This window comes from Grammomys surdaster, unplaced genomic scaffold (assembly GCF_004785775.1).
Source record: "Grammomys surdaster isolate TR1022 unplaced genomic scaffold, NIH_TR_1.0 242, whole genome shotgun sequence".
In the NCBI taxonomy this organism is placed as follows: Eukaryota; Metazoa; Chordata; class Mammalia; order Rodentia; family Muridae; genus Grammomys; species Grammomys surdaster.
In genome coordinates, this window is record NW_021604687.1 from 4,923,005 (window position 1) to 4,938,507 (window position 15,503).

Here is a 15,503-nt window from a genome sequence, read left to right on the forward strand (position 1 = left end):
TTCATTATGTTATCAAAAAATGGCATATATAACTAAAGAGAGACAATCCTTTCTTTAAGAAAATTATATAGAAGATGTTTTAGGGAAATATAAGTTATATAACAAACGAGTTGCTTTTCCTTGGAACTCAAAAATGTATGCGAAAGGCATTATGATTAATTTATACCCATAAAATATTTACATTTGACTTCATATAATTAAAACAATTGAAATATCCAAAAAGAAAATTGCCTATGTCTATGTACACAATATCTATGTACATAAGCATTCTTCATATTTGCAGATGAAGAAAGTTAAAGAATGATTACTTAGGGTTAGCAAGCTGCCGTAGGCAAAGGCACTTGCCATGCAAGCCTAAAACCTGAGCTTGAAACCCAGAATTTATGTAAAGGTAGGAAAGCCAACTCTACAAATTGTCCTCTGACCTCCACATGTGCACTATGGCATGTAAGTTCCCCCTTCCCTCCACACACATGTACATAGGTGTACACACACACACACACACTTCATAAAAATTTAAAATTTAAGAATAGCTAAGTTTTTCTTTGTTGGAGTGTCTATTTTAAGACAGAATCTTGCTATTATAACACAGGCTGGCCTCAAATTTATGATTCTCCTGCTTCAGCCTCTATAGCAGCTACAGTTACAGACCATTCTTGGCCATGCACACTTTTAATAGACAATTCCAGTTTTGTTCTCAAAGGCAAGTCAAATAATTTTGTCCTAAACATTTCTTCTAATTTTGAAAGAAAAAAGGTGAACTGAATTACAAACATTACAAAAACTAATCATGAAAACTATGATTTCTGTCAAACATAATTTCATAAACTCAAATACCTATTCTGTCTGCACCCATGAAATAATCTTAGGTTCTGTTCTCACTTGCCTTATGGTTGTTCTGTTTATTAGAGGTTGGTAATTTTAAGAAGAATATAACTATTAGTAGGACTTACACATTTTGTACCCAAATTTCCTTATGAGTTAAAATATGGTATGATGTGAGGCTACTGAGACCTCCTTGTGAAATAATAAGCCACAGGTTACAGAACCCATGGAGTCACCAAGCCCTGACAGCAACTGTGACAAGTACTTTAATCTCCAAAGAGCCACATACATACTTAACAACTAATGCATATGTGTACAGAAATGGTTGAAGGTGCCTGAGCAACTCTTTAAAGCCATCTTTTAATGATTATACATACAATGGCAAATTGTATGTATTTACTAGGTTGTACTTTAAAATATTATTTATAACAGGCAAAATTAGAAGCAAATTATTCAACATATAGGACAGGTAAGTAAATGACAAGTTATCACTCAATGTATCAAATATATTATGTAGCCATTAAAATAACTACAGCAGGATTACCAGAACTTAGAAAAATATTTAAAATGTTAAACAAAACCAAAGCACCAAACATTTAACATAAAGTAAAACTATGAAAACAATATACACATGGAAGTACAGAATGAAAGCTCTAACAACTGGCTGGATTATAGATGAACAAATATCACCCTACATATCAGCCTTAACATTTACATCAAACAATCAGACAAGGGACAAGATGCTCACCCTAAAACTTTTCAAATCATCCACTCATTCATCCATGGATGTACTGAGCACCTATAATGTGTAAGCCATTGTTTTAGGCTTGACTGAGAAGTCAATAACATGATACCAGACCTTCCTACTATGCAGGAATTAAGAAAAGCAAATCTGAATAGCAGAAAAATGCAAATAAAAATAGTAGAACATGTAAGCAAGGTTAAGGGTCAAAGCTACTTCAGATGGGTGGTTTGGACTTGAAGGAGGAAGAGGTGCTGGCTACATAACAATCTGGAAGAAGGAGGAGTGCCAATCAGTGATGCCTCTTGCTATTCAAACTTCAGCCAAACATCCCAAAGAGCTAGCCAAAGGCCCTAAGGCAGAAATGCTGAACGTTCAGGGTTAGAAGGAAGGACGAGTAAGTCACAGTGGAAATGCTCTGTAAATGAGGTCTCAGCAGTAAGAAACTTGGAACCTGCATTTCAGACTGCAAAGGCAGCCACTGAAAGGCATATGAATCAACCACCCACATACTTTATTAGCCTTCTTTAACCAACGGAAGTTAATAAAAGCTTAACACAAAGTATGGCCCAATAACTTGGAAGAGGAAGCACCATGGTAAGGCTCAGGCCAGGCCATTACTTTTAAGAAGAAATCAAAGCTGCACAAAAGCACCACACAAGGCCTGGGAGCTAAAGGGCCTCACCTTGAACAAAGCTAAGGGTAAAGATGGAATGAGAAGCAGACTCTGTAGGCAGAAACTCGGTGGGCTCCATGCAGACCCGGCCTCCATGATACTCCATCTCAGCTAAGGATTCGAAAGCCACTAGCCAGGCTCACAACTGTCAATTTCTAACTAGAGATGTAGAAAGGATTCTAATAATCAATTCCCAAAGTTTGCTACTTTTGATTTTAAAATTATCACTATTTCTAAAAATGTTTTTAAAACTCTTACCAACTTCAATTTTCTTCAAATTTAAGCCCTTTCTCATTGTCATAAAATCAGACACAAAATATTCCATTTCAAGATTTATGAGTTTATTTTCTCCAGTATCTAGAAAGACAATCTTAAATGGTCTGAAATGCTTGCAAACAATTATTTTAAAAATACTTTTCTGGAAATGGATTTATAATTTTAAATCTCTTCAACAGTTAGAAAATAACTACTTTCTTGCTTTATCAATGTTATACAACAGAAACTTATTAAAATCCTCTAACTGGCTGATCAGTTTAAAATAATATCACCACTACTATTATTATTTGTTTTTCAAGCAGGGTTTTTCTGTGTAGCCCTGCCTGTCCTGGAACTTACTCTGTAGACAAAACTGGTCTCTAACTCACAGAGATCCATTTTCTTCTGCCTCCCAAGTGCTGGGATTAAAGGTGTACACCACCACATTAGGCCAAAATAAATTATTTTATATACTAGTGGTACCTTTTGCACTTTTGTGTAGTATTTGCTGTATGTTCCTGTGTATAGAGGTCAGAGTGCAGTCACATGTCTGAATATAGTAAGACATTCTAATATTCTCAAGGTGTTTGCTTCTTGACCTTGTTTTTAAAGACAGGGTCTCACTGATCCTGCAGCTCAGTGAGTCACCAAAACTGGCTGGCTAGCAAGTTCTAGGATCCCATGTCAACAGCCAGGTCCCAACACTGCGGTCCAGGCCTGTACACCACACGCAACTTCTATATGGATGCCAAGATCTGCACTCAGCCCCTTTGGCTTGCTTCAGGTAAGCATTTTACCTACTGAGCTACTTCCCCAGCCTCTGAATCTTTTTATCATTCCTTTTAAAAAAAAAAAAAAACTCATCTAATAAGATAGTACTTAATCACTGAGCGAATTAAATTATGACACAGACCACTTTTTCTGGTATTTTTGTAACATAATTACAAGTCCCTTTGAGCTATGTTATCTCGCTTAGCTTTATGTATCATGGTATGCAATATATACAAATAATTTTATAAGCCAAAATTGTAATCAAACTGCTTGCTGTAATAACTTGCAACTGCACTTTCTTTGGGCTCCATATATTTAAATTGTATCAATCTGATTCTTCCACATAGTAAAAGTCTAATATTCTCAAGGTGTTTGCTTTTGGTCATCATGTTGGAAAACTTAAAAATATATATACTTCTTATTTATAATTCCTTTTCATGACCTTAAAAGCTTGTAATCTTCTAAATTGTATGTCAAAATAATTAAGAAGTAGTACTAATTAAAAGTATCCATATATGTTGGTACCTAAGAGGTTTAAGAGGGGGCTTCTGAGTTTGAGGCCAACCTGGGCTACATACAGAGATTCTATCTCAGAAATTCAAAAGTTAGGGATTAGTACACAGGAGCCTGGATCCAATCCTTCCCACCTCTGAAAGGGAAACTAAAACTGTTGTTAGCATTAAGTATTTAGCATGTGCTAGAGCCAAAAACTGGGTGATGCTCAGAGGCTCCAGTTTAGAAATATGATTTTCATTATTTTTTATTATCGACACTTTCCTGTTGTGAATGGCTGTAACTGTATATAACTGAGAACCCAAGTGAGATCTATTTCCTATTTACATTAACAAGATGAAGTAAGATACTAGGAATTAAGCATCTAAAAAATACTCGTTCTAATAATGACATGTCAAGTACTGGTGGGCACCTCCACAGGAACAACAGCAAAAACAGATAGATACACTGTCAGCTTCTGTAACATGTGCATGTTTTTATGCTTGCTAGCACTCTCAAACTGAGCACATTTAGTTCAAATTGAGAAAATTCAAAATTTAAGTTTTAGGAAGGGACTATTATTTGAATGGAAAATTATCTAATGTAAATTTACCAAGAACACAATTACTAGATAGCTAGCAAAGCAATTCTTAAAGAACTAGTCAGCCTTTGGCCAATTAAAACTCAGCCTTTATGTACACACTTCAAAGTATATAAAATGCTTTTTACTTGCTGCTCCCATCACAGGTCAAACATACAGAGGAAAGGAGACAGGGATGAAGACTTGGGGGTTCAGTGGACTTTTAGATACTAGTTGGCAACGTTTTCCATGCTCATTATTTGCAACCATATGTCAATCCCTAACTTATTTAGGGGACTTATATAAAATGGAAGTTTGATTTCAGTAACCATTTTCAAAGAATGGAAAATAGCTTATGCTGTTTCCATGTAGGTAGTTTTTTTTTTAAAGTGGAGGAAGAATGAGTCACAATGGTGTTGGTTGTGGTAAACAAACAAAAATAGGAGTTAGGTTTGCTCTGGATGAGGTGTGAGAAGGGAACTTGGGTGGAAAAGGGCAGACAGGAGTGGAATCACAGTGCCTGCAGCTCTGGGGTCAAGGCCAGAGTCCCACAGCTGCAGGGACAAGTTGCTGCTTGAAGCTTCAGATATTCTCACAACCACAGAATGAGGCACAAAGATGTACTGTGTTTTCCTTTTCTTCCTATCTTTATTTTTTAAAGAAAATATTTAAGTAAAATTGCCCTTATTGGTTTTTAAAAATAATGCTACTGCTTTTATAAATATCTTACCTTATCTTTCTTAACTGGAATTTCCATTTTTTGACTATTTTTTATCATTACAACCTATTTTTCTTAAAGTTTCTCTCTTTAAGTGTACACTGAGTCATTACAACTTTCCCAGAGACTTGAAGAACTTGAAAGACACAACACTGAACTAAGCTACTCCACTACAATATTAAAATAATCAGGTAAAAAATGTGGAGATCAGGTCAACATGCAATTCGTTGTGTAATATATCTCTTTAAAAATAATTCTGTTATTACTCCACTGTGTTGAAATCAGGAAGAATTATGATCAAGTGTGAACCCGGGGCCTTCAGGCCAATGTAGTGCTGCTGGCTGACAGTGGGTGCAGACTTCTGGGTCCTAGAATGTCAGCAAATGTTAAGATGAAAGAAGGTTTCACCTTCGTTAGGATATTTCCCATGGTGATATAAGCTGTGGGCAACTCTTGAAGAAAGGAATGCCACACTCATTTCAGAGTATCCTGAAATACCTTCTAGAACAACCCAGAAGTACTCTGTTACAAGCAATTTAAACGGTCCAAAATTAATTAACAAAAACAGACTGAGTTTGGACTAGGAGAATAATTTGTACTAATAGGAGAAAAGAATCAATGTGATGAATTGCTAAAATTGAATTTGTTTGCTGTATGTTTGATTACTCAGATACACATACAAATCACTATGCCTACACGGCTTACCTGAATGATAAACAAAGGAAGAAAAACTATAAGAAAGTCCTGCTTGCCTGCTCCAATGGGAGCAGCTCACTCACCCACCCCTTCTTATAATCTGTATAAAAGAAGGAAAGCAATAAGGAGAAATATATACAAGAGAACAAGGAAAAGGCCTTTGATGGTCAGTCACAAGTCACAAATCCATCTGATGAGCTCTAAAATCACCTGGGACGTTGGCCTGGAACAGATGCTCATGGGGGATTATCTTCTAGGTTACAGAGGTGGAACCCACCCACTCTGGGTAGCAGCATGTCCTGCACTCAAGAGTAACTGGTGGAGAGGAGGTGACTGAGCACTCTCCACCTGTCTTCTTCTTAGCTGCCTTGCCTGCACTTCTGCTGCCTCATGGCCATGTGATGGCTGCACCCTCCAACTATGAGCCAAACAAACACCTTTTTGCTTAAATTTTTTTCCCCAGGGTATTTTGCCTCGGCAACTGTGGTGTTTTCAATCAGCAAGATGTGGGGTTCTTGTTGTTGTTGTTTGATTTATTTAGTTGTTATTTTGTTTTCCTTTGGGAGGAGGTGGCAAGGGAGAAGGGTGGCTAAGAACAGAAAGAGAGATAAGTGGGATTGAGGTGCATGATGTGAAATTCACAAAGAACCAATAAAAAGTTTAAAAAAATAATAAAAAGAATGGCTCTAATAGGTTCATATATTTGAATGCTTAGTCCCTGGCTGGTGGAAAGGTTTGGGATTATGAAGTGTGGCCTTGTTTCAGATGAGTCACTGGGAGTGGGCTTGGAGGTTTTAAAGCCCATGATGTGTTCTTGTTCTCGTTCTCTCTGTCTCTGTCTCTGTCTCTCTCTCTCTCTCCCCCCACCCCCACCCCTTCTTCCTGCTTGTGGATCAGATGTGAGCTCTCAGCTACTATCGCAGGACCGTGCCTGCCTAACCACTGTCATGTTCCCCATGAAGACCATGGACTCTAACCTTTTAGAACTTCAGGACCCCAGTGAACTCTATCTTCTATAAGTTGCCTTCATCATGGTGTCTCCTCCCAGCAATAGAAAAGAACTAAGACAAAGCTCTACAGAAAATATATGCTTTAGTCTTTGTCACAAGTGGAAAACAAAGGAGGAGTCAAGAAGAAAAAGGCAGACTTATTCCTTAAAATAGATGCTGCTTTTCTTGCTTTCTTTCCCAGGCTCCATCACCACTAGTGTAAGGTTACAAAGCCCTACTTCTATCACATGGTGAAGAGGTTACACAGAACATGCCCTCCCACGGGGATGGCTGTGGTAAGAGTGGGGAGATGACCTGAATGCAAAGTTTATCCAGGATCCCAGCAAACAACTCAATGTCTTCACAGTCATAACCTGAAGTGACCTGCACAGAACTATGCTTCAGAAACACGAAAATACAGAAAGGCCACTATGAGTCACTCTGGAATCTATACATCCTTTCATACTGTTTCTAAAGAAATGTTTTACTTTGATTTTGTTACAGAAAATACGATACATAAAATCTTACATATGAAGAAAATTTCAAATCTACTTTTAAATAAAAAAACTGTCTATATATTTAAGAAGTATACAATGATAACCATCCTCTCCACAAGAAACCACTGTTTGAAAGCCAGAACAATAATATATCCAGGCAGAAATCACAGGCATAAGGAAAGGATATAGAAAAGGGCTGAGCTATGCAAAACATGGTAACTTCATGACCAGTGCTTCCCTGGGAAGGTGTAGCTTCCACATAGCTTGGGTGCTGGATGCTAGGTAGGCTCCTGGTGTGGTGATGTGAGAAGTAGGGAATCCTTTGGAAGTGGGGCCCAGTGGAAGGTATTTAGGGCATTTTGTTACTGCAATAGAAACAAGCCAGAAGGAAAACTAAGACTAACTATCCTTGAAAAGGATGCTACAGCCTACCTATAGAGAGAGACAAGTAAGACTAAGCAAGTACCATCTTTTATAGCCCAGTGGAGAGACATTCACACTCCAGAGAGTGACAACTCAGGCCAGCCCATACTCTGTATCTGCTCATAGGTGTGCCTCTTTTCTTTTTATAGTCCATTCTCTTTTATATCCTCAATTATGACACTTTTGCTATGGAGGCACTCAAGTGCAGAAAAGGCTGAATAAACATAAAGGAACAGATAATAAAAGGGCTACTTTAATGAAGTTGTAGCCTGAGACAGTCTGCAAACAGCATCCAAAACGGAACCTAGATCCATAAGGGCATCACAGACATACATAAGAATTCTTTTACCTTGATTAGGTCATTTCTTTTTCCCCTACAAAATGTTTCTGAAAAACAACTTCCCATTTTGTTACAGGATATGTATCTCTTTCTGGTAAATCCACACCAGCCTGCACACACACACACACACACACACACACACACACACGTACACACGAGGGAGCTTTAATATTTCTCATGTTTGAATTGTACAACCCACATTTCCCATCCCCATTCCCAATCTAAATGGTGAGAAGGCAGAAAAGCCATGAGAATCCATCCGTTCCTGCGTCTCTGCAGCAGTAGTTCGGGGGGGAGTGGCCAGTGCACAGTGGCCAGTGCAGCACACTCTGTCACATCTGTACCTGCTTTCACACAGTGAGGCTGGGCATCCGTTAAATTACTTTCTTTCTGTAGTGTATTCTCATTTAACAGCATAACTTCACTGAAGAAATGGAAGTCTGTTTGGAGTTGGAGTGTTTAAATGGATTTTGTATGTATTTTGTGGTTGCCTAATAGCAAATATGACAAACTCTTTTATGCCACCCGGTTGGACCTTCAGGACTTACAGAGTAACTTTAAAAATGAGTGGATCAACAATGGCCATTGGTTAAACTGTAACATCACCCTTCCTTTTCTGGCATAGTCTCTCTTAGTGTGTCTGAGGGGAAGTGGAAAACCTTCTCAGTCAGGACAGCTTTCTGTGTTACAACCTCTAAGCATCCTTCCCTCTCTGTTTCCCCTGTGGTCCACAGGGGACGCAGCTATGACGAAGTCTCCCAGACTGAGCTGCTACTTTCACCTCAGTGCAGAGGAAAAGAAAGAAGAGTAGGTCCTCTTAACACACATGCTCTATGCACTTGTGGGGCAAAAAGATGGTGAAGGTCACTTTTGAGGAGGGTGGCATTACTCATCTGGCTCTTTTTCCTCTCTGTTAGAGAGGAGAGAATGGATAACAGGAAGAAGGGATGGAATAAGGAGGAGACTAAAGGAGAAGAGAGGGAAATGGCAAAGCACAGGGATGCATGGCAAACGCAATTAACTTCCAGCAACACTTTAAAATAGTAAAATGAAGCAGATAAGAAAACTAATACAATCTTGAGTGAAAATGAATTTGTAAAATAGAAATGTCTAGTGCATCGACAGCATGGCACTCTTTACCAGGGAGTCCTGACAGAATGGAAGGTGGGTAGTTCTACTACAACATGAAAAGACTTGCATGCAGAATGTCTGACAGCAGTAGCGACAGCATACAACTACCCAAGACCAGCAACCTAAAGTACATGACTACTTATAATGCACTTTCTTACTCTCCTACTCTACTGCAATAAGTAAACTTTAAGTATTCTTTATTCATATGCCTAACATAAGAAGTGTTACCCTTTCATTGTCTCTGTCCCTGGATGAAAACCTAGAAGTTCTGTTTGCCAGGCTATGTTGGTGCTGTTTCCTAAGGTACAGGTTCTAACACCACAGCAGCAGAGAGCCATGTGGAAGAGCCAGCAGTGCTCAAACATGAGGCATACTTACCATGTCTTTTCCACCTGTGACCTCTTATTGACATGCTGGTAACTGCATTTCTTGATATTCTAGAGGAAGTTGGTGTGATTTCAACTTGAATACACCTTGTACCTTCCTTACTAGATTTCATGGCACCATGAGGCAATGAAGCCTTTATTGCATTAGCAACCTAAAAGAAAAAAATAAAGTTTAAGACTGGTAAACAGATACATTATTTACTTTTAGATATAAGGCTAAGCATTAACAAATTTATAAGAAGAATATTATCCCCCAAGGTATATTAATATGACGATACATAAACCCTCCAAAATAGGGAGCAAGAGGGTCAGAGGGATGCTTATACTTCAAAACACTATGAAGGAATGAGGTTTGTGATTGTTAAATATTGAACTAGATTTCTTTCTCAGTTTCAAATGCTAACTGACAAATGTATTTAGTATGTTGAAATTCTGATAAACAGAAGAGAGTACTATCAGTTACATATCTTAAGTCAATCTAATTAAATCTCTGAATTTTATACAACTGCTTTTTATTTGTTTGTTTTTGTTTTTCAAGACATGGTTTCTCTGTGTAGTTGTGGCTGTCCTGGAATTCACTCTGTAGAACAGACTGCCCCCAAACTCAAAGGCTTGTCTCTGCCTCCCATGTGCTGGGATTAAAGGTGTCTACTACTACCAACACCAGCACATGCATACGCAGACGCAGATGCACGCGCACACACAAGCTGTCTTCATGCATACCAGAAGAGGGCATCAGATTCCACTACAAATGGTTGTGAGCCACCATGTAGTTGCTGGAAATTGAACTCAGGACCTTTGGAAGAGCAGACAGTGCTCTTGACTGCTGAGCCATCTCTTTAGCCCCATACAAACACTTTTAAATTTAATATTTCCCAATACAACAAAGTGCTGAATATTAAAGACATTTTCATATGCCACGAATTACTTCTCAATGCATACTTCTAAACTAAAAATTTGTAAGTTAAAAATTTGCATAATTAAGTGCAGAACCTACCAGCAGAGGCTCTGGATATAATTCTAGCTGGGCTCTGTATATAATATCATCCAATGCTTTCTGAGCTAGATCCCATTCTCCATTGTATCTGCAAAACACGGGCATTAAACAACGTATTATTTTTAATTTATCCTATATAACAAAACAAAACATAATGAGGAACTATTTATCTTTACTAAAGAAAGCAACAGATCATATTAGCACACTGCTTAACATTCTATGCTCCTTAAAAATGTATTTTTAAGTCATTGAGTTCCTATTATCTGAAAGCCTATTAATAGCAAAGAAAATTTTATACATGTACATTTCTTCTCTAAGGAACGTGACTATTTATAGAACAGAAATCAAAGAGCTAAGGCAATTTCAGGCATCTTATATTGTCAAAGTAACTCAGAACATAATAAATTATATACTTTAGAATAATTTTCTGAACAATTATGGTCAAATTACCATGTAGTTCCCATGGTTTTACTGAGAACTCAATCCTACCCATTTTCCTTTGCATTCTGATGGCCATTGAGAAAGGAACATAATACAAGTTGCAAGCACAAGAGATAAGAAATTCAGCATGTGTGTATTATGTATGTTCAATGTTCAAAAATATACCAAACCCTTCCTAAAACTCAACTGAGTAATCCAAGTCAACAGACATATCTCTGAGCTCAAGAGAGGGAGGCCATACGCAGCAGACGAAAAGTAACTCAGCTCTCTAACAGGTTCTAGCACAGTGCAAAGCTGACTCTGGAGGTAGCAGGGCATACAAACCTCTGGAGCATATATACAGACCACTCACACTGCTTCATGGGCTTCCCCATGCCTCCTGTAGGTGTCAGGAAAAAACATAGGAAGCAGGACTGGGGACCAGAAAGGATGGCCCTTGGTGGTGAAGGCTTGAAGGAGCAGAGTGGCCACTGCCATGGGAAAAGCACAGGCCTGCCAGACACTCTTTTCATATGTGCATTGGGGAGACAATAGCCAATCCTACCAGCCTATTATCCCCAAGGCACAGCTGAAAAAGAATTGTGGCTCGGAGGGGAAACAGGGATATAAACCTAGGTCTATGCTGAGATAACTAGGAGTTCTCTGCTTCTGAAAAAGAGGCAAGAACACTGAGGGCCCCTCCCCCACAGCACACACCACTCAGGGGCAAGGAGTCTGCCTAGACTTCACAGGGATCAGGACAATAGAGAAAGAACTCTGTTGACATTTCAGCCCATCACTGCCAGACTAGTACACTGAGAATAAGAAAAAACTTCCTTTTCTTTTTTTTTTTTTTAACTTTTTGATCATTTTTGAATTTCACACATGCACTCCAACCCCATTCATCTCTCCATCTCTTCAAATCTGCCCTTGCAACCTCCTCCCAAAAAGAAAAAAAACAAAAAACAAAACCAGAAAAAAAAAAAAACACGCATCTCATTGTAGAAGCTTCAGTGTGTCACAGTGTGTACACAGTATACCCTCTTATACTTTTATCCATAGTCTTTCCTTGCAAATGTCCATTACAATGAATCACTGAACTGTTTCAAGGTCTCTGGCTTCTGCTACACTATCAATACAGGCTCCTCACTGGGATTCCTCTCAGATATCCTGTTGTTACCTTGGACCTGCAGGACCAGCCCCATCTTGCACTTCATCAGTTCATAGACAGGGTAGATGTTGTGGTGGACCAACTCATAGCCCTGGATCTAGGCCTGAGTGGTAGCTGAGTTAGTCAGCCTGCTATACCTCCCAAAGTCAAGCCATCAGGGCCAGCTCTTCAGCACTGCCATGGCTAGCTCTTCAAATGTTACTACAGCCAGCAAGGGGTAGAGCTAGCACTCCTGTGCTCATACCCTCCAGGCTAGCTCACTCATGCCCCCCACCACAGGGCCAGTTCTACTGTGTCACCCAGGTGAGGTGCAGGACCAAGTGCTGTAGCAGGTGAAGGGTGGGCCAGCTAGGAACAACACTCTATTGCTGAAGGAGGGCCTAAAAAAATGGGAGAAGAAAGCCTCTCTGGGGACAGGCATAGAGAGAAACCTGAACGAGGAAAACTCGTCAGCAATCCAGCTCCCACTCAAAATACTAGGTAAAAGTAGGGGTATCTGTAGAGGTTACCCAGAATGTAACTATGGCAAGAGTATAACACAACCCTGCTGACACCATCCTGGCAAGAGGAGAGACACTTGTGTCCTTTCCTTTAGCTGTAAGCCCACTGAAGTTGTCTGTGGATTCCAAGAAACTGCAATTTCCCCAAGAATTTCTCGCTGGCAGAAAAGGACTGTGGCTGCAGTGCCTGCCGGACAGGGAGCTTGCTTTCCAGGAACTCAAGTCAACAGTCTGACAACTTGTCACCACACCTTGCAAGAGACCTGGAGCAGAGACAATGATGGATCCACAAGAGGTAGACTGAGGCTATGTATCCCTCTTGTCTTCTATAATTTGTTCCTCTCTCAATATGGCTATATTGAGTAGAACTCCTTTTTTTCTGCTTTTCACTATTTCTTATTAAGGCTGCTTGGGCCCTAGGCTCTTACAACTTCGTAGCACCACCTACAAGGTTTCATTAGTACGCTAGATAAAGAATCATTCTCATTTTCAGACATAAACCATATTTACATATATTTCTATTGCCCTACTTCTGAATGAAATCATGAACAATCAAAAATTACAGGACATACTACATAACCAAGAGGAAAGATGTCAATAAAGTAACTAATTGAACTAAACTCAGGGCCAGAGATACAGTTAAGTAGTAGAGTACTCATATGAAACACTAGGTTCAACCCCGTATCACAAAAAAATAAGTAAATAAAAGAAAGAGAGAACTAAATCCAGAGGTGACCTAAACATTGAAATCATCGGGGTAACTTAAATTACTGTGACCACTATTTTAAATGATCTGGTGGAGAAGACTGGCACATGTGCAAGTAAACTGAGATTTCAGGAGAAATCTGATCTATTAGAACAGAACAAAAAGGGTGGAAGCAAAACAGTAAGACATGAAAAGCCTTCAGCGACCTGGGACGACTGTGGATCAGGTCTGTTGTTATGTCAAGGAAAAGATAAGCTAGGCATGACAGACCGAGAGAAGACATTCAAAGTGAAGTGAGAACAAGGAAACTATCATATACCCAAGCCCCAACAATTTAATACAAAGCTTAGGAGAGCTCTTTTTTTTGTTGTTTGTTTGTTTGTTTGTTTGTTTGTTTTCTGAGACAGGGTTTCTCTGTGGAGCCATGGCTGTCCTGGAACTCACTCTGTAGACCAGGCCGGCCTCGAACTCAGAAATCCGCCTGTCTCTGCTTCCCAAGTGCTGGGATTAAAGGCGTGCACCACCACCGCCCGGCAGGAGAGCTCTTTTTAAGGGCCAGTAAACAAGTATTTTAGAGCTAGGCATGGTGACACACATCTATAACTCTGGGACTCTGAGGAAGAAGCCATAGCATCAATTCAAGGACATGCTGTCTCTAACAACAACAACAACCAAACCCCCCAAATCCAATGTTTTAAACTGTGGGACACACTCTATCAGAACTACTCAATGATGTCATTACAACAGGGAGGCAGCCACAGCTTGTATGCACACATGAACACAACTGTCCTCAGTAAAACTTTATGAGGTACAAGCCATCCCCCTACACCATAAGTCCTTCCCTCAGTCAAGAGGCTCACTATCTACCAGAGTGAATTAAAATATCAAGGGGCTATAATGAAAAGTGCCTTGTCATTTGGGTCATATGAGAATTACAAAGGGCAAGACAGGATTCAAACATACACTGTACCTAAGTTACTACAAAAGGCTAAGCACCAATGTTAGAAACCAATAGGTTATTTCTGATGGAAGATTCTCTAATGTGCTTTTTAAGAGCAAAATTTCTAGAAATGGAAAAAAATAGTCACTGGAATTTAAAAAACTCAGTTTGAAAATCATAGTCCCAAAAGTCATGTGCAGAAGAACTGAGCATGTTCACATTTTACCCATTTTCATTCTGACCCTGAATTTTAAAAACAATGAAGTGTTTTAGTCATTTAGTCATAGCTGAAATTTTGCACAGCTTTAAAATATGTATTTTAAATGATCAAACTATTAAGAACTTGATTCCTTTTCATTCATAAAAATATGATGATTGTTTATCTATTGAGACCATATTGTTATAGAAACAGCCTGACAGGCTATCATATGCCAAAGTCAAACAGTGCGCTTTGTATATGAGACACACTTACATGGCAAAATACACTCCTGTTAGCATCTGCACCATGAATCCGGATGAAATCGGTATCCTGCCACTCACACCTTTGTATTTTCTTACATGTTGTCGGGGATATCCACAGACACATATTCTGGAAAGAAAGAAGAAAACATATTTGTGAAGTGCAGATGATTTTCTAATTATGAACCAACAGTAGAAATAACAAATCTAGTATCTATAAAACAATCTCATGAACAGAATGCCTGTAACATTTCCCTGAATATGTTATTCAGGAAAAGACTGTAAAGCCCAAGGCAGGCAGTGTATGCAGTTGGTGAGTCACACACTAACTGGTTGGTTTACTAATTTTAATCAATTCACTTATCAATAATTCTGGGGACATTACATAGAAGTTACCATTAATAGACCTTTAATCTTTAATTCCTGGTTAAATTCTTAGTACAAACTTCAGGATCAGAAAAATTACTATAACTCAGACTCAAGCTTCATGAAATATCTATTATAAATTTCAGACAGATAAAAAATTTGAGTGTTCTTCTCAGATGTAGGGATGCACACCTTTAATCCCAGCACCTGGGAAGCAGAGGCAGGTGGATCTCTGTGAGTTCAGAGTCAGCCTTGGTCTACACAGTGAGTTCCTGGACAGTCAGAGCTACATAGCGAAAGCCTGTCTTGAAAGGCTAAACAACAACCATAATAATTATGCTGAAAAACATACAAGAAATAAAGGATAGGCAGTTTTATACTATTTGCAACATATCTAAACACAACACCCTTGAGAGAATTCTA

General features: G+C 39.0%; 1 protein-coding gene across 3 annotated transcripts in view; it reads right to left on the reverse strand.

The window, feature by feature from the left end:
* Fam126a (family with sequence similarity 126 member A) overlaps positions 1-15,503 on the reverse strand; it is a 111,211-nt gene that overhangs the window by 42,892 nt on the left and 52,816 nt on the right. For all 3 annotated transcript variants that reach the window (XM_028774632.1, XM_028774630.1, XM_028774631.1), the window contains 3 exons: positions 14,728-14,844; positions 10,519-10,606; positions 9,514-9,673 (listed from right to left, as the gene is read on the reverse strand). In XM_028774632.1, coding sequence (XP_028630465.1) covers positions 9,514-9,673; positions 10,519-10,606; positions 14,728-14,844 — 365 coding nt within the window. The remainder of the gene's footprint in view (positions 1-9,513; positions 9,674-10,518; positions 10,607-14,727; positions 14,845-15,503) is intronic.